Source organism: Panthera pardus, unplaced genomic scaffold (genome assembly GCF_024362965.1).
Source record: "Panthera pardus isolate Hobbes unplaced genomic scaffold, ASM2436296v1 HiC_scaffold_13, whole genome shotgun sequence".
Taxonomy (NCBI): Eukaryota; Metazoa; Chordata; class Mammalia; order Carnivora; family Felidae; genus Panthera; species Panthera pardus.
In genome coordinates, this window is record NW_026526688.1 from 44444052 (window position 1) to 44462751 (window position 18700).

The 18700-nt window shown below is 52.3% G+C and overlaps 1 protein-coding gene across 7 annotated transcripts in view; it reads left to right on the forward strand.

Annotated features, from left to right (window-relative positions):
- The window catches only part of FGFR1 (fibroblast growth factor receptor 1), a 52285-nt gene extending 34027 nt beyond the window's left edge, over positions 1–18258 (forward strand). Inside the window, exons 3-18 of one of the 7 annotated variants that reach the window (XM_019440756.2) lie at positions 1430–1696; positions 3032–3121; positions 3366–3538; positions 6033–6156; positions 7140–7330; positions 9294–9438; positions 11437–11639; positions 12508–12653; positions 12844–12965; positions 13437–13547; positions 14037–14227; positions 14886–15008; positions 15234–15304; positions 15610–15747; positions 15875–15980; positions 16091–18258. In XM_019440756.2, coding sequence (XP_019296301.1) covers positions 1430–1696; positions 3032–3121; positions 3366–3538; positions 6033–6156; positions 7140–7330; positions 9294–9438; positions 11437–11639; positions 12508–12653; positions 12844–12965; positions 13437–13547; positions 14037–14227; positions 14886–15008; positions 15234–15304; positions 15610–15747; positions 15875–15980; positions 16091–16267 — 2378 coding nt within the window. In that variant the 3' untranslated portion in view covers positions 16268–18258. The remainder of the gene's footprint in view (positions 1–1429; positions 1697–3031; positions 3122–3365; positions 3539–6032; positions 6157–7139; positions 7331–9293; positions 9439–11436; positions 11640–12507; positions 12654–12843; positions 12966–13436; positions 13548–14036; positions 14228–14885; positions 15009–15233; positions 15305–15609; positions 15748–15874; positions 15981–16090) is intronic. The other 6 variants (XM_019440755.2, XM_019440757.2, XM_053901070.1 and 3 more) reach the window with 6 other exon arrangements.
- Positions 18259–18700: the final 442 nt, after the last annotated feature.

The following is an 18700-nucleotide window of genomic DNA, read 5'->3' on the forward strand; positions in this document are numbered from 1 at the left end:
GTCCTTCAGTGTGACGAGTGCAGTGGGAGAGCACCTGCCCCAGCCTGGGAGTCAGAAAAGGCTTTGAGGCAGAGTCCCCAGCCAGCCAGAGAACTGGAAGGTAGCTGAGAGCCAGGCAGGGCACGGGCCCTGAGGGCAGTGGGGTGCAGGGATGGGAGAGCGTGTTTCAGAGGCGGGTGCTTTGGGGACCTGCAAGGAGCCCCAGCTGGGCCTCCCATGGTTAACCGAGGGGTGAGAAAGAAAGAAGGCTCCCAGGGCAGTGGAGACGTAGGTCAGGTGGTAGATGTGAGCTGGAACAGGTGCACTTTTTGGTGGGGGGTGGACAGTTGGCAGAAGATGCCAGGAGGGAGCACAACTGAACATCCTGAAAGGAAACAGAAACTGCATTTCCCCCTAGTTAGTAAAGGGGAGCTGCTCAAGAGCGGGTCACAGTCAGGGATGGTGGACTCTGAGTGTGCCTGGCTTCTGGCCTTCACTGTCAGTGCGGGTGCCCACTTGCTGGTTGTGAGGATGGATGGGTAAACGGGTTGTATCAGATCTGTGAGCCGTGGGGCACTCGGGATCCAGGGAAAGAAAGGTGAGGAGGAATGGATGTGTGTGACTGTGTGTTGGGGGAGGGGAAGCGGGAGGGCTTGAGGCGGGGGAGCCCTGCGGTGGGATGAGGAGAAAGGAGCTTTGTGTGCAAGGGCTTCTGTAGCCAGAGCAAGTGTGGGCTTGGTGGCAGCTGCAGGCCTCCGTTCCTAATATAGTCAAAAGCTCCGAATCCTCTGGCCCGACACCTGTTAGCCAGAGGTTCCCCTGAGCTGACCTCTCCTTAGGCCGCCTCTCCCACATATGCATCTTATGCATCTGACTCACTGAGGGGCCAGACCCCTCCCTGCTGAATCACTTGGACTGAGGGCCTCGGTTGACAAATTGCCTTCTCTCAACTTAGGTGGGGGCTGCTGGAGTTTTGAGGGACAGGTTTGCTCAGCTGTTTCTAGGGAGAGGCGTGAGGCTGGGCTAGCCAAAAAGAAATGGGGTGTCCTCCTGGGAAGTGGCCATCCTTGACAGAGGACTGAGCGAGTGGGAGAGGGGCAGTCTGGACACAACGAAGCCCTGGGGAGGGCCGGCCTTTCCCCCGCCCTCCGATGGAGGGAAATGAAACATCAACTGCTTATTGCTGCTGTGGCTGCTTCCTGGCTTTGCCTCTTTCTTCTTCTGACCTTTGGGGGAGTGGGGCATAGCAGAAGAGGTGGGGTTCTAGGTAGCCAGCCGTTTCCCACTGACGCCTGTTCCGGTTCTCACCTCACAGCTCTGTAGCCCCTGGGATGTTGCAGCTCAGTGCGGCTAGCTAGCATAATTCCCTTTGTCTCTCCCCCTCTCCCCTCTCCCCCTCTTCCTGTCCCATCCCTTGGTCCCCCTTCCCGGTCCCTGTGGGGGGCTGCAGCCCAGCCCTGGGGAGCCCCTGTGGAAGTGGAGTCCTTCCTGGTCCACCCTGGTGACCTGCTACAGCTTCGCTGTCGGCTGCGGGACGATGTCCAGAGCATCAACTGGCTGCGGGACGGGGTGCAGCTGGTGGAGAGCAACCGTACCCGCATCACAGGGGAGGAGGTGGAGGTGCGGGACTCGGTGCCTGCTGACTCCGGCCTCTACGCTTGCGTGACCAGCAGCCCCTCGGGCAGCGACACCACCTACTTCTCCGTCAATGTCTCAGGTTGGTAGCAAAGCCTGCCCTCCCCCTCTCCCTGGATCCACCCCTCCAACCCTCTCTGCTAGTTTCAGGGGGAGGCGAACCTCCTCCCCTTCATGATCTGCCCCCACTCTGCTTCCAAAACTGCTGCCCACTAACATTGCTCCCTGCCCGCCGCGTGGCTTAGCTCTCAGAGGGGTGACCAGGTGGGGCAGGCCTCAGGTCAGAGATCTAGGCCTCCAGGATCTGCCTCAAGTGACTGCTGATACACTTGGGTCAGCAAGACACTGATTGTTTTCCGCCACAGCTTGTCCAGATCTCCAGGTGCTACCTGGGGCTCGGCCAGCTTCCATTCTGTCATTCCCTTGCCATTCGGACTTGGTACTTGGCTTAGGGGTTAGAGCCCCAGAATATGTGGTGAGGTAGGTCCCTACTATGATGGGAAAGGATCCAGGTGCACCGCCATATTCACAGGCTTCATGGAAAACATCGGTCCTCCAGCTTCCTGAGCTGTATTAAGGGCAGCCAGGGAACCCTGGAGTTCTGTGACTTTGGGAAACTGCCACTTATAGAACACGAGTTTTACAAAACTCTAGGATGAAACAAAGAAGAGTTGAAATTTTCTTGATGCCGTTTGTGCATCCCAAGGGGGAGGGCTGGGCATGTCCTCCCCTTCAGGCATCATTTAGAACCTGCCCCCATTTGAAGGACTGGAAAAAGATCTGGCATGAACCCTGATTGGTGACCACATGTGTGTCAAGCCTTTTAAAAGGGGTGGATACTTGGGGAGAAGTGTCGGCAGCTGCAGACGGTGTGGTGGGCTCCCTATCTACCCTGGGCAAGAAGGGCAGCCCCCAAACCTCAGCAGATACATGCTAGGAAAATTCCATCTGTGAGTTGTTCAGCCTCATGGCTTTAGAAATAGCTTCTCGCCATAGCGTGCCTAGATCTGTCTGGGTTTCTGAAGAAGGAGACACACAGATTCCCCTGGCTGCTAGTTCTGAGACCCAGCATGTCTGGGTGCTACTGAGTTGAGAGAACTTCTCAATACAAGGTGTAATTAAATCCAAGAGGACCCGCTGCCCCTGATGGAACTGGCCAATATCAAGGCTTGTGGACAGAAAGGGGCACTGCGTTGGGCTGGGGAAGGCGGGGGACAGGCATAGAGCATGCAGTTCTTAAACCATTTCTGTCCCACAGAGAGACTGTCACTAAGGGTGGAATGGGACTGGGGGGTTCCAGATGCATTCGTTCTGTAACTGGACTGGCCTTTATGTTCATGGCTGGCTGTTGATATGGATGGAAATCTAGTGAGCCCTTTTCCCTCGAAGGGACCTCAGTGCCCCCTTCTTCCCATAGATGCTCTCCCCTCCTCGGAGGACGACGACGATGATGATGACTCCTCTTCAGAGGAGAAAGAGACAGATAACACCAAACCAAACCGTATGCGTGAGACACTGTTTCCTACCTTACTGCCTTCGGGCCGGGCCTTGGGTTTGAGTGGGAAGGGGGAGGCTTAGATGATTGTTTGGAGAAGGGGAGAAGAGGGCACATGCGGTCATGGGATCCTTTGGGCGCCCTGATTAGTGCAGGCATTGTTTACAGTGTTGGGGACACCTCCAGGTCCTGGCCTGGGCCCCTGCTCCTGAGCCTGACTGGCCCCTGCCTGTCTCTCTTGGCTTTCCCTGGGTAGCCGTGGCTCCATACTGGACATCCCCAGAAAAGATGGAAAAGAAATTGCACGCAGTGCCAGCTGCCAAGACTGTGAAGTTCAAATGTCCTTCTAGTGGGACTCCTAACCCCACGCTGCGCTGGTTGAAAAATGGCAAAGAATTCAAACCTGACCACAGGATTGGAGGCTATAAGGTACGTGTGTATGTATGGAAGTTAATGTAAGATGAATGAAAAAATCTACTTAGAAAATCCTTATTATGTGGCATTAATGGTTTAAAGTAATGCTTTCTAACTATAAAAGTAGTGTGCCTTAGAAGAATTTCAAATATAAAAAACTTCAAATGAAGCTTCAAAATCTTTTCAGTCTTGGGGTGCCTGGGTGGCTCAGTCGGTTAAGCGTCTGACTTTGACTCAGGTCATGACCTCACGGTTTGTGAGTTCGAGCCCCATGTTGGGCTCTGTGCTGACAGCTCAGAGCCCGAAGCCTGCTTCAGATTCTGTGTCTCCTTCTCTCTGCTCCTCCCCCGCTTGCTTGCACATGCGTGCGCGCACGCTCTCTCAAAAAAAAAAAAAAAAAAAAAAAATTAAAAAAAAATTTAAATCTTTTCAGTCTTTTTTCTTATGTGTATGGTTTTTTCATAGTTAATCGCAATGTGTGTAGAATTTCTTTCCCTTGTTAACATTACAGCACGTGTCTTCTGCCATGTGTTCGGTAGATAATTTTTCATGGCTGCACAATATTTCATTATTAAAATGTCCATAATTTGATGACATAGATTGTCATACTAGTTATTTTCTGATTTTTCACTATTACGAATTATGCTGTAGTGAATATCTTTATACATAAATCTTTGTTGGTGTTTTAAAATATTCTTCCCTAAGACAGATTGCTAGAAGTGAAGTTTACTAGATCAAAGTATAAGCATTTTTTTAAGCCCTTGATGCGTATTCCCCATTACCTTATTTCCCCCTGGTAATTAGATAATTTTAATCATTTATTTTTTTATTATGTGAACATTTCTTTTTTAAAAAAAGTTTTATTTATTTTGAGAGAGAGACAGGAAGTGCGTGTGTGCGCATGTGCGTGGGGGAGAGGCAGAGAGAGAGAATCCCAAGCAGGCTCTGCACCATCAGCACAGCCCAATGCGGAGCTTGAACTCATGAACCTGGGAGATCATGACCAGAGCCTAAATCAAGAGTTGGACGTTTAGTCAACTGAGCCACCCAAGTGGCCCTTTATGAACATTTCTTGAGCACATGTCTTTTCAGAAGGTGTACTGGCTGGACAAGTAGAGCTCTAAGTAAAACAGGAAGATACAAAATTTTAATTATTGTGACATTTGCTTTAATGGAGTATGATGTAATGAGTTGGGTGTGATTTTATTTTTTAATTTAATTTTATTGTGGTAACAATTACTTTCCTAAAAGGGAAGATTGATTCATCTTCCCATAGCAGAGTACAAGAATGACAAGCTCACCATACCTGAGCCAACAACTTTGATAGATGATGAAAGTATCTCATTGTTGTCTTATGCATTTTTTTGCTTATTAACAAACTTAGAATTTTCATATGTTAATGAGTGATTTCCGTTTCCTGCTGTGTGAATTGTCTGCTTGTATCTTTTACCCACCTTCGTTTCTAGGAAGAACTTCATCCTAATCTCTTCTTTAGACTCCCAGATCATCCTTATATCCTATTTCACCTAGCTGCTCTTTCCCCATTAATCTTGTATAAGAAAAGCAGAGATCCGGGGAGCCTGGCTGGCTCATTTAGTGGAGCATGTGACTCTTGATCTCAGAGTTGTAAGTTTGAGCCCCACATTAGGTGTAGAGATTACTTAAAAAAGTAAAATCGTTAGGGGCACCTGGGTGGCTCAGTCAGTTAAGCATCTGACTCTTGATTTCAGCTCAGGTCATGATCTCACAGTTCAGGAGTTTTGGCCCCACGTCAGGCCCTGTGCTGGCAGTGCAGAGCCTGCTTGGGATTCTCTTTCCTTCTCTCTCTGCCCCTCTCCTGCTCATGCTCTCTTTCTTTCAAAATAAATAAATAAATCTTAAAAAAGTAAAATGTTTCTTAAAAATCAGGAAAAATAGGAGAAACTGTAAATTAATTTACCAGACACTTGCAAGGCACTGCCATGGTACAAGGCAGCATTCCTGCCCACAAAGAATTTCCAGTCTGGTAGGAAGGCAAATGTCCTTGAACACTGCTGCAAAAAGCAGTCTGTGATCAGTGCTTCAGCAGGGCCACAGGAGTGAGAACCATTCTGACCCAGGTTGGGCTGGAGGAGATGGTTTTTGAAAGGAGAGGTCAAGAGCAGACAGGGCAGAACTCTTTGCAGGGAGCCCTTCCGGCCCAGGACACGAACAGAGGCGCAGAGTGGAAAGCTCCCATTGCATTGGGGAGTGTGCAGGAGGCACATAGGTCCAGATCATGGATGCCCCTGGCTGTTGTGGGCAGACTTCCAGAGTTTCTCATACCCACCTGCCAGCTTGCCTGATACATTCTTTCCCCGAACTTGGACCAGGGTGGCCGTCTGCCCTGTCCTGGCTCGTTTGCTGCGTGGGCCGTGTGTTCTGGGCTGTGATTGGAGGGTAAGTGGCACAGGGTGCCAGTGCCTCCCGTGGCTTCTGCCTCCATTTTCCTCCAGACTTGCGATGGAGCTATTGGCATGTTTTCCCCCAGGTCCGTTACGCCACCTGGAGCATCATAATGGACTCCGTAGTGCCTTCTGATAAGGGCAACTACACCTGCATTGTGGAGAATGAGTATGGCAGCATTAACCACACCTACCAGCTCGACGTCGTGGGTAAGAGGGCAGTGGCAACAAGGTTAAGGAGCTTAGAGGAAAGAGCAGGGTGTTGAGAAAACAGCCGTGGGGTCCAGGTTTACTTACAGGTCATTGGCGTTTACTAGCTCTGTCACCTTAAGCAGCTTTTCCATAAGTCATTTGTGCATTTTTCTTACCTGTAAATGGTTGAGAGGATTGGACAGTTCTGTGACTCACTGTAAGGTGAAAGGTGCTGTGGCTGGTCTCCTGCAAGGCTGCCTGGGGAGGGTGTCACGTAGCAGATACACAGGCAGCTGCTGGTGCTTCAGGGCCGGCAGCCTGCTGGGTGCATTACACCCGGCCGTTCTCACGGGCCCTGCGAGGTCAGCACTGTCACTCCCACCCTACAGAAGAGCAGACTGAGGCCCAGAATCAGACACCTCATTAATGTAAAACTGCAGACCCGTGCAGGGCATCACAGGAAGCACTAGGAAGGACGTAGTCCCTGCCTCTAGGTGCTGTTACTGCAGCCTCTTCCTTTCAGAGACTCTGAATCTCATTCCCTAGAGATCTTAAGGTGAAGAGTTTCTCAGCTAGCATTCTGTCTTGGCTTTGCAGATATGGTATAAAAAGAAGCTTCTGGTCCGAGGGGGATAGGACCTGAGATTTGGCATTGCTAGTGGACTCTTAAGTGCTGCCGGTGATGCTGTTCTTGGACCACGCTTTGAATAGCAAGTCTAAGTGACTCTCTAATTTTAGTTAGGGAGGTCTGGGAGTGTGACTAAGTTATAGGGTCTCCATTTAGGCAAGAGGGACTTCTGGTGCCTGGGAAAATGGGTGCACTGCCCTGGGGAGGAGGTTCCTAACAGCTGAAGACCCGAGGAGAGAGCGTCCCTTCTCTTCTTCCAGCTCAGGGTCAAGGGGCTAAGGCTCAGCAGAGACTGGAAATGCTCTGTCAGCATCCCAGCCAGGAGCAGGCCATGGCAGAGCCTAACGAGCCTCTCCTCTCCCTTCCTCCACAGAGCGGTCCCCTCACCGGCCCATCCTGCAGGCGGGGTTGCCTGCCAACAAGACAGTGGCCCTGGGCAGCAATGTGGAGTTCATGTGTAAGGTGTACAGTGACCCACAGCCCCATATCCAGTGGCTAAAGCACATCGAGGTGAATGGGAGTAAGATTGGTCCAGACAACCTGCCTTATGTCCAGATCTTGAAGGTAATCTTTGCCCTAGTCTCCATGGGCTGGGTCTGGGAAGGTCTCCTGCATCTCCCGGGGCCCCAGTTGCTGTGGTCAGGCTCAGCGCCGGTGATTGGGACCCATCCCTTATCCTTTTAAATAGGGACCTAGCCACATTCCCCGGAATTAGTGACAGGTCACAGAGTAGAGGTGCAATGGGAACAGAGGACAGGGGGTGGGGTGGGCATCACTAGTTTCTAAAGAGCTCTGAGAGTGGCTTTGCTCAGGTTTTTGGGTCAGCTACTCAAGGAAGGCCTTTGTACTCCTGACTTAACATTGCCTGGGACCAGAGCCTCTCCAGCAAATGTCTCCCAGATTCTGCCCTATTTCCCAAGTCCTGTCCTTTCTGGCAAGTGAGTGAATGAATGATAAGGTCACGACTCTTAGGTAGAGTTGGAAAAGCAAATGCCACAGGTAAATTCTAAACAGCATCAGGAATAATGGCATTTTCTTCCTTTTTTCCTCTCAATCCCAGACTTACATTGTCCCTGAATGCTCCACTAATCCAGGGAAGGTAATTACCTAATTCCCCAGTGGATCTCGCAACAAGAAGTAACCAGAAGCTGGGAACGTGGTTTACCTCCTGGTCCCAGAGTTAGACCTCATCCTCCCCTGGCTTGGCCGTCCCAGAGTTTTACTGGCTATCCCTTTTCTTCACTATTGGTGCTGAAGCCTGCTGTGAAGGAGATGAGGCCGTGGCCTTGGCCCTTGGCCACAGTCTCCATTCACAATCCCTGGCCTAGACCTGGAGGAGTGAGTTTAACACAGAATGTTTGATTGGGGGCAGCGATTTGTTTTTGTTTTTTTTTAAGCTTATTTTTCAGTCAGATGCTTTGGGCCTTTGAAGTCAACTTGTTTTGTCCTACTAAAAAGAGAAATGACAAATCTCACTAACGTCTCCCTCGCCTTAGCTCCCTGGGCCTGCCTTAATGTTACATGGGAGCAAGTGTGGCCACGTCTCAGTGTTTGCCCCACTGACTGGCTTGTCGTTGGTTTGTTCTAGCATTCGGGGATTAATAGCTCGGATGCGGAGGTGCTGACCCTGTTCAATGTGACAGAGGCCCAGAGCGGGGAGTATGTGTGTAAGGTTTCCAATTATATTGGTGAAGCTAACCAGTCTGCGTGGCTCACTGTCACCAGACCTGTGGCAAAAGGTAATGGGAAGATGGATGGGGCCGTGTGCTGGGAGTTTGATTCAGGCCCCAAGCTGCTGGGGCAGATGGGGAAGCCAGCACCCAACTCTCCCTGTTATCCTGCTGTATTTCTAGAGCCCAGAGCCATGGAAAAATACCCGGCCTGGGAGGCTGCTTTGGTTTGGTACTGTGTTGGTGTCTGCTCCCTCTGTGCCTTCTGTGTCCTCCTTGGCTATGTGCGTACTTGTGGGGACAGTCTGGCTGCATGGTGAATGATGCTACAGACTGAGGTTTGAATGGTAGAGAAGGGGCCAGATGTCCCCTTGCAAACTGGCAGGCCACGTGCACGCATGTGTGTGTGTATATGTGTGTGTGTGTGTGTGTGTGTGTGTGTGTACGTGTGTGTGTACGTGTGATTGCAGCACCCTTCCATCCCTCCTGTGTGTGCCCTCTGACTTTCTTTACCAGAAACCAAACAGCACCCCCCTGCCGCCGGGCCCCATTTCTCCATGCTGCCCACTGCCCGCCCGCATGCTTGGATGGGCCAGGGGCTGCCAGCGTCTGGTGAAGGGTTGTAACCAGCCAGCGTCGTCTCAGGTCTGCGGAGTCCCTCCCTCAGGGTTTCACTGTCTTCCTCTAACAGGTCTCGCTGCCTGGTGGTTTTTGTTTGTTCCTTGTTGCAAAGGAGACGCTGGGGAGCATTTCTTCCTCCGGTTTTTCCCCCCTTCTCTTCCTCCCTCCCTTCCTGTGTGTCTCTTAGAGGTCTCATGTCCTGTGCTTGTCCATTTTGCTTCCGTTGTCTCTTCTAGACTGCCGGAGTTAACACCACCGACAAAGAGATGGAAGTGCTTCACTTAAGGAATGTCTCCTTTGAGGACGCGGGGGAGTATACGTGCTTGGCGGGTAACTCTATCGGACTGTCCCATCACTCTGCATGGTTGACCGTTTTGGAAGGTATACACTGTACTTCTCCTCTCGATGTCCTGCCCTCGCCACGGGCACGGGGGGAGCATGCATTGTGGGGCTGGTGGAGACACAGAGCCAGGAGAGGTAGAGGAATGGCCCTGGCAGGTTGTCCAACCTTGAGTGTCGAATCCTCTCAGCTCACATAGGATCTGTCCTCGTTTTGCAGGAACACGGAGGCCTCCCACCTCTATGCCTGCGTCTGCCTCTCCCTTTGGCCAGTGCGATGCATGCGTGGGATCTGGAGTTAACCTGCAGCCGGGCTCTCCTGCCGGCCAGGCTCCTTCCCTCCTTGGGTCCAGCAGCCTTCCCCAACTTATCAGATCCTTTTTTGCTGGCTCTGCAAGTCTCGGGCCCATGCCTCCCCTCAGCAAATGTAGGCATTCTGTAAAGGGGGGCTTGTTGCTTACAGAGAACAGTGCTAGCCCACCCCACCATCCTCTGATCTTGGAGGAGAGGTTCCATCCACGTGAGTGAACTTGAGCTCTGAATAAAGTAAGGCCGCCTGGGATGTGGTGGTACCCCCTTATCCTCTTGGGCTACTGACGTTTCTCCTCTCAAGAGGGGAGGTCTGTGTGTGGGGCTGGGAAGGAAGGAGCCTGCGGCCTGCTCAGGTGGTGGGCTGCCCATCGCTGCTTCTCGAGTGTCCTGCACGTGGGTCTAGGGGCTGTGCTGCTCCTGTTGCCGCTGACGCTGCCCTCCTCTCTCTCCCTCCATCTTCCTCTGCCCTGCTCGCCCAGCAGGGTCTGAGAACACCCCTCCTTCAGGGGAGAAGCGTTCTGTTTTTACCCTGTCACTGTCTTTGTCCCGTGTGTGCTCCCAGTCACTTGTCTTCGTCCGTCCATACTGGGAAAAGAGAAAAACAGAAACACTTCCTCTTATTATCAGCTCTGCTGTCTCCTCGTCAGGCTCGGGAGTCCCTTGGGGCTCTGTCTGTGGTCACACCTAGTGCCTCTCTGGGGAGGTCCCCAGCATGCCAGCTTCTGTGGCTGGCTGGGGTCTTTGGAAGAGGAGGGTTGGGAGGAAAGCCATGCAAGGAAGAAGGGCGTTCCTGCTGGTGGCGAAGGAGTGTCCTGTGAAGCCCCCCGGCTTCGGCTTCGGCTTCGTATGCGAGGGAAGGGTGGGTTCAGCTGGATGGGCTTCTGTGGGAAACAGGCTGCGTTCTAAATGGAAAGTGGGAGATGACAATACAACAGTACCTTCTCCCCCCCCCCCCAATGTCCTCGTTCAGTTTCAGGAGTTAGGGCCTGTGAGTAGAATTCTTACAAAGTGCAGCAAAGCTTACGTTCTCATCTCAAGCAGCCCAGACATGGTTGGAAATGCAGTTAGTTCTGCCTATGGTTCAGCTAGGCATGTAGGTACGAATATTTGCAGGTCTGACCTGACACAGGTGAAATAGGCAAGAGGTGAGGAATGGTCAGGACACCGACTGGGGTCCTCCTTTCCCTCCCCTCTTGTTCTCGTTATGTGAGTGTTGCTATATGCTAGGCACTGTGGCATGTGGAGATGAACAAGGCGCCGGGCCCCTGCCCCCAGGGTGCTCATGGGCTGTCAGGGACCAAAGACAGATGGTTCCTTGTGTCGCATGTGATAGGTGTAGGCACACAATGCTGGGGCCCTGCGGAGAAGGGCCATGTTTCCATGAGGCGACTGAGAAAGTCTTTGTTGCATACCTGGTAGCCACCGAGCCCAGTGGTTCCACTGAACGAGGCAGGCTCCTGACCGAATGAATGAGGATGGGCCTCAAGTAACAAGACGGTTCTAATCCATCCCTCTTGTGGGATCCAAGTCAGGATCAGGAAGACTCAAAGATGGTAGGATATCTGATCTGCTCCATGCTGGACCACAGTCCCAGCTAGGACCTGGCTTGGTTCATTCTCTGCCCTGAAAATTCTCAGAGGAAAGGAGATGGGGGTTGTTTTTCTTATGAAGCTGGAAGCCTAGCGCATTGCTAACACGCCTGCTAACATGGTGTTCACACTGACTCAGCCCTGGAAGAGAGGCCGGCGGTGATGACCTCGCCCCTGTACCTGGAGATCATCATCTACTGCACAGGGGCCTTCCTCATCTCCTGCATGGTGGGGTCTGTCATCATCTACAAAATGAAGAGTGGCACCAAGAAGAGCGACTTCCACAGCCAGATGGCCGTGCACAAGCTGGCCAAGAGCATCCCTCTGCGCAGACAGGTAACAGAAAGTAGATAGGGGATTTGCACGCTCTATATCACCTTTCCTTCCTGTGCCCCCAGGGGCTTCTCCAGGATTCTGATGCCCTGCCCTCCTCTGTCCCCAACCTACCGCTTCCAGCTTTGCTTTCTAGCTTCTGGGCCAGAGGCAGTGGAATGTCCTAAGTGTTCCAGAGTTGGGTTCCAAGCTGTGCTAGCCCATGGATTCCATACACCTACCGTACCAGAACTGCGAGCCCCCTGCTCCTCCAGCACATGGCTTGGGAGAAGGCCCTAGCCAGGCTGAATGTGCATCTGATATTGCACTTTTGAACTGTCCCTGAGGGCCAGCTACAGGTGCAAAGATACAGAGTAGAGAAGAGGGCCTGAGTCAGGTGCCAGGATGCCTCTCTCTCCTCTCCAGGATGCCACCCTCTCCTCGTCCAAGGAAATGGAACAGAGGGTGAAGGCATGTGGAAGGGAGGGAATGCTTCTCATTCAGAGTGGTGCTAATTCTGGAAGGTGCTTCGGGGGTTAGGAATCCATAATTTGAGGCAGGGTTTTCACAAAGAATGGGAACAGGAATAGAATTGTGGTTGCAATAGTAAGTTATAAAATAATCAGTCTGGAAGAGGTAGACTTGGTCTGTTTGTGTTGAAGGTAAGTGAACAGAGAAGGCTGGCCGGTGGCAAAAATTAGTTTTAGAACTTTAGGCCTTCAGACCTTTTGTGGTCTTTCTGTCACTCTGTGTTAGAGAAGGAACATCAGATACCAGATACCTCTGCCATGTTGGTGGAAAGCCCTAAGAGTTGCAGGAACTTGCTGTTGCTGCTGCTCAATCCCCCCAACCCCCCACCCTATCCTCGCTAGAAGGGTGACCCCACGCTTCCCTGTAGGTGTCGGCTGATTCTAGTGCCTCCATGAACTCTGGGGTTCTGCTGGTTCGGCCCTCACGTCTCTCCTCTAGCGGAACCCCCATGCTGGCTGGAGTCTCTGAATATGAGCTTCCTGAAGACCCACGCTGGGAGCTGCCTCGAGACAGGTAATATTCTAACTTCAACTTCTGAGGAAGTCCCCTGCTTGGGAGTGAAGGTATACCAGATGCCTCCAGAAATCATAGTTGACACTTCTGTTCTCAGTCGAGTGGAATATGGACAGGTGGAAAGGGGGTGCCCTCTCAAGGCCTGAACTTTACCGGTCCTGACTCACACCACCCTTTGTTTTCCTAAAAGGCTGGTTTTAGGCAAACCCCTGGGAGAGGGCTGCTTTGGGCAGGTGGTGTTGGCAGAAGCCATTGGGCTGGACAAGGACAAACCCAACCGTGTGACCAAAGTGGCTGTGAAGATGTTGAAGTGTAAGTGATGTTTCTGTCCTTGCAAAAACAATCCCTTCCTTTTCCAAGCAAACTGTTACCTCAGGCCAAATAGAACACACTCTCCGGTGCTCTTTCACCGTCCACACCGGCTGCACTGCCTGCTTGGCGTCTCCTGGGAGTGGAGGGGCATTCTGTACCCTGAGATTGCCATGATCTCACTTTGTTCCTCAGCGTCAGTCTGGGTGGTGGCCAGGTGTTTATTCTAGATCTCGCTGCCAGCTGGTTTTTCTTATCATATCCTCCGTCCCACTTGTTAGCACACACTGCCAACAACCGCTCTCAGAAGAGGGAAGGGAAAATAGATTTAGGTGTGAATCAGGGAGGAGAGAAGCCACTCCGGAGGACAGGGACTCCTCGAGCATACACCTCATCCCCTCTCCCTTAGCTTTCCTCCTCTTGTCCTCCTTCACACATAAATGAGTCTCATGCCCTTCTGGTTTATGTGTAAAGCGGACGCAACAGAGAAAGACCTGTCAGACCTGATCTCAGAAATGGAGATGATGAAGATGATCGGAAAGCACAAGAACATCATCAACCTGCTGGGGGCCTGCACACAGGACGGTAGGCGCTAAGCCAGGCCGGCTCTCCCACCCCAGCCGGGAACCCGGGCCTCCCACGGATAACAGTGTCTGTCGGGAAGGAGATCACGAGCTGGGGGTATCAGTGAGCAGGCATCTCAGCTACACTGAGGGAACGGGGGCCAGCTTAGCAGCAGTTGGGAGTTACCTCTCGGGGGCTGGGCTTGTGCCTGTTGGTGCTCATCTGAGAACAGTGTGTGGATAGAACCAGGTGAGTCCTTGTGGTCTCAGGGCTCTTACCTCCCTCCCCCAACACAGCTTGGCTCAGGAACTTCCTAGTGTATGCTAGGAAGAACCACTTCCCTAGCTTTCTTTGGGTAGTGGACTGAATTTCCCAGGCTCCCTAGAGGTGCAGTTAGGATTGGAGGACAGACACATGGTGTGCAGTTGGGGGTGGGGTTTCCTTAGGGTGGAGCTGACCCAGAGCACCTGCCTGCCCACCCTGATGGCCTGTCCATCCCCGTGTTCCCAGGTCCTTTGTACGTCATCGTGGAGTATGCCTCCAAAGGCAACCTACGGGAATACCTGCAGGCCCGGCGGCCCCCGGGGCTGGAGTACTGTTATAACCCCAGCCACAACCCAGAGGAGCAGCTCTCTTCCAAGGACCTGGTCTCCTGCGCCTATCAGGTGGCCCGAGGCATGGAGTATCTCGCCTCCAAGAAGGTGTGGCACCTGAAGGTTCCCCTGGGTGAAGTTGGGATGGGAACAGAGCCCTCCTTGCACTCCAGTTGATGACTTTTAATCCTCTGGTGGGGTCGTAGATGTCTGTAGCACCGCTTCCCTGTGCTGTCTGCAGCTCTCAGGGATGTCGTCAGGAGAGCCTGGTGGCCTTCTGGTCAGACGGGATAAAGTTCTGATCCGTGCACACTGCCCCTTTTCTGTGCAGCTACTTATGTATCTCCAATTGTAGAGTAAGAATGGGGAGTCCTATGTTGTGGGTAAAATGAAGTCGTTCGTGACAGTGTTAACTACAGTTCTAGTGCTTGGTAAATGGATGCTTTGTTTGAGAGCACACACCTACACAGACTGGCAGAAGCGTCCAGGTTCTGCCTTTCCGGGTGCGAAGGAGACCCATGAGGAGGGTTTGCTCAGGTGACTGAGAGGCCTGGAGCTGGAGGTGTTCGAATGGCTGACTTTGAAGTGGAGCAGAGGGACCTCCTAACAGTGAACTAGAATGGTCAGGGGGAAGTGGTGTGGCAGGAGAAGGACTGTAAAGGCACCTGGGCTACCTGCCTGCTGCAGCGTCACGGCTGGGCCAGAGGCTGACCGACAGCTGGGCACTGTCAGCCCCTCACCCGCATCCCACCTCCTCTCTGCACAGTGCATACACCGAGACCTGGCCGCCAGGAACGTCCTGGTGACAGAGGACAACGTGATGAAGATCGCAGACTTCGGCCTCGCTCGGGACATCCACCACATCGACTACTATAAAAAGACAACCAATGTAAGTGCTGAGGACGGAACTGGGCGCTGGTCCTCGGCCCAGGCCTCTGCCCTGTTAGGCTTCCTCCTACTTACATCTCCTGGCTGTGACCCAGTGCAGGCAGCCCTGCTTGAGAAGCAGTGTGCTGGGATGAGCGAAGCGTGTGCCCCGTCCTGTGTGTGCCCCAGCTGGCCCCCACGCTGCCCTGTCCTGGGCCACCCCCAACCTCCCTCATGCTGCTTGCAGGGCCGGCTGCCTGTGAAGTGGATGGCACCCGAGGCCTTGTTTGACCGGATCTACACCCACCAGAGTGACGTGTGAGTTTGAAAGAAGCAATTGCCGGGGATATTTGGTATAGAGCATGCCCCTCTGGATGGGGGGGGGGGGGGTCCTCTTTCCATCTCAGAACAGAAGGAAACATTGTATGTGCGCACCTACTCTGTTCACTCAGTAGAGGTTGAAAGGCCAGTCTGTTCTCCAGCACTGCCCTTGGCGTCCCCCTGAAGAGTTTGTGCTCCGGGAGGGTGGGTTCAGGATGACGTGCTGGTGGAGAGATGGAGAGGGTTCTAGGCTGCCCGAGTTCTGTGCCCGTAAGACCCAGTGGCTCTGTGCTCACCCACAGCTGGTCTTTTGGGGTGCTCCTGTGGGAAATCTTCACTCTGGGAGGCTCCCCGTATCCTGGCGTGCCTGTGGAGGAGCTTTTCAAGCTGCTGAAGGAGGGTCATCGAATGGACAAGCCCAGTAACTGCACCAATGAGCTGTAAGCATGGGAAGACACTTGAGGTCCTGAGCCAGGCCCTGGGGACGAAGGGGAGAAGAAAGGGGCTTAGGTAGATCAAGTAGCCCTTCCTGGTCGTTCCTCCCCTGACTCAACAATCCTGTCCCAGATACATGATGATGCGGGATTGCTGGCATGCAGTACCCTCTCAGAGACCTACCTTCAAGCAGCTGGTGGAAGACCTGGACCGCATTGTGGCCTTGACCTCCAACCAGGTGAGGCAGTCCTATCCTAGACCTTCAGCCACCATCAACTAGGTGCATCTCTGTGAATGAACACTACCACAGGGAGGAGAGTGCCGGATCTTTTGTGTCTCCTTTCACAGGAGTATCTGGACCTGTCAATGCCCCTGGACCAATACTCTCCCAGCTTTCCCGACACCCGAAGCTCTACCTGCTCCTCAGGGGAGGATTCCGTCTTCTCTCATGAGCCGTTGCCTGAGGAGCCCTGTCTGCCCCGACACCCAGCCCAGCTTGCCAATGGCGGACTCAAACGGCGCTGACTAGCACCCCAGTTCCCATCCCCGAACTCCATTGTCAGCTGTAACCCTCACCCACCCCTCCCTGCGGGACTCACTGCCTTCCCCTCTGCCCCTTTCCTGCTGGCAGGAGCCGGCTGCCTACCTGAGGCCTTCACCCCATGGAGTTCACCTCTCTTCCTCCTCCTCGCAACCTGCTTGTGAGAGAGAGGAGCAGAGAGGCAGGTACTTGCTCATGGCCACTTCGTTCCCTCCCAGATGTTGGACCAAGACCCTCCCCACCACCTGGCACTGCCTGGAGGGCTGGGGAGTGGGAGATGAGCAGGCATGCAGGCGAGAGCTGACTGAGCTTTCCCATGTTGGTTTTGTCTGCTTCGAATAACCCGTAAGCCTGAGTTCCGGTGGCGGGGGCCTCATCCTCATGGCCACCGCGGTAGTGAGGGGAGGTCCGTGCTCCGGGCCTCGGCTGAAGGCAACCTCTGCTCCAGATAGATGGTGCCAGTGGCTTATTAATTCCGATACTAATTCGCTTTGCTGACCAAATACCTGGTACCAGAGGATGGGGAGGCAAAGGCTGGGAGCAGTGTCGTGGCCCTGGGGCCCAGCCCCAAACTGGGGGCTTTGTACATAGCTATGAAGAAAACACAAAGTGTATAAATCTGAGTATATATTTACATGTCTTTTTAAAAGGGTCGTTACCAGAGATTTACCCATTGGGTAAGATGCTCCTGGTGGCTGGGAGGCATCAGTTGCTATATATTAAAAACAAAGAAAAAAGAAAAAAAAGGAAAATGTTTTTAAAAAGGTCATATATTTTTTGCTACTTTTGCTGTTTTATTTTTTTAAATTATGTTCTAAACCTATTTTCAGTTTAGGTCCCTCAATAAAAATTGCTGCTGCTTCATTTTTATATGGGCTGTGTGACGAGGGAAAGAATGTCAGCTGAAAAGGAGTGAGCCTAATGGGGCCCTGGGGCTGTGTCTGTGCAGAGGGCGCCACAAGTTCCCTGCAGTTCCCTCCTAAATCTCTTCCCCTCAGGTCCTGCACCGAGACCTCCGCCACAAATCTCCTACCCCTCCGATACTTTTGGAAAGGCATCGATGTGTGTGTAATGGGCAGGAACCTCCCATCAGTGCACCAGAGGTGCCGGGCCCGGAGCCAAGGCCCCACCGCCCTCAACCACAGATCGTTTCCTCAGAGGAAACTGATGGGGTTGGTGGGGTTGGAGGGTCAGAGGGGGAGCTGGGGGCCTCCCTGGGAAATAGCCAAGAGGTAGAGCTAAGTGATTAAGAGGAGAGCTAAGGATTACTCCACCAAGGGCCTGCAGAAACTCAAACCCAGATATACATCTACCCCTTTATGTGGGTGTGGTTTTGTCTGTGCTTCTATGTGGGGGAAAGCTTGTCACCTAAGATCAGCTTTACACTCGGGTCCCTTGCTTCATGTTTCCTGGCTTACTCTGTTCATGGCGGTCCCCCACATCGTGCTTCCTGTGTCTGTGACCGACTTCATGTGTTGAAACTACCACAGATCTTGGCTTCCTATAGTTCTTCCTGTACAAACTCCACCCCATCCCCCAGGAAAGGGAAAAAATTCTCTGAATGTTTGGATTTTGGCTGCTTGGAAATCTACTTTCTCTGCCACCTGCTGGTTATTGCTGCGTTCCACGCGTGGATCCCTGCTCCTCGGAACGTTAGCACTCAACCTGCTACCACTCGGCCTCTATACCCAAAGCTTACTCTTTGCTGGATTATTGCTAAATACAAAAAGAAGGTTCGATTCACTTTCATTTCTGCAGGGCAAATGGGATTGCTGCTTTAAGTCTCCTTTCTAAGCTAGCTATGTTTTGGCAGCTGCGGTGTTGGCCACTATTGTAAAGTTCTCTCTTATCCTTGTGTCTCTCTGTAAATATGTGTCTGTCAACATGTTACAGTTTGTGTTTATGCTTAAAGAAGGCGTAATTTGGTGCAAAGAGCCAAGAAATGAATTTCTGATCTTAAAACCATTTGCTTTGAGACCTTAGAGTGGTGTCTTTCCTTGCAAAGTACAGATAATTTCTGCCTTGGCCCTCCCTCGAAGCAATGTTATGTGAGTGGATGGAGGACCTATGAAGAGCTTCAGATGCCTTTGGGAAAGGTGCCAGAGAAATAGAAGGCACTGTTATGATAACCGTGATGTCCTTGCTGTTACTACTCAAAATCACCCACAGATTTCCCCAGAGACTGAGCTAGCTGTCAAATAAAAGATAGTAAAATTGACCTGAGAGAAAATGAAGTGGCCATTTTACTTAGATAACCAGATTGGGTCTCCTGAGGAAAGGAATCCAGTTTATCTAATGAAGACGTCGTGCTGTCAAGGCACTGAATCTCTGGTTTCCTGAGGGTTAAAAGATTAGGGCCTGGGACCACCACAGCATTCATCAATACTGCCTTTCCACCTTTTCTAATTGCCACAGAC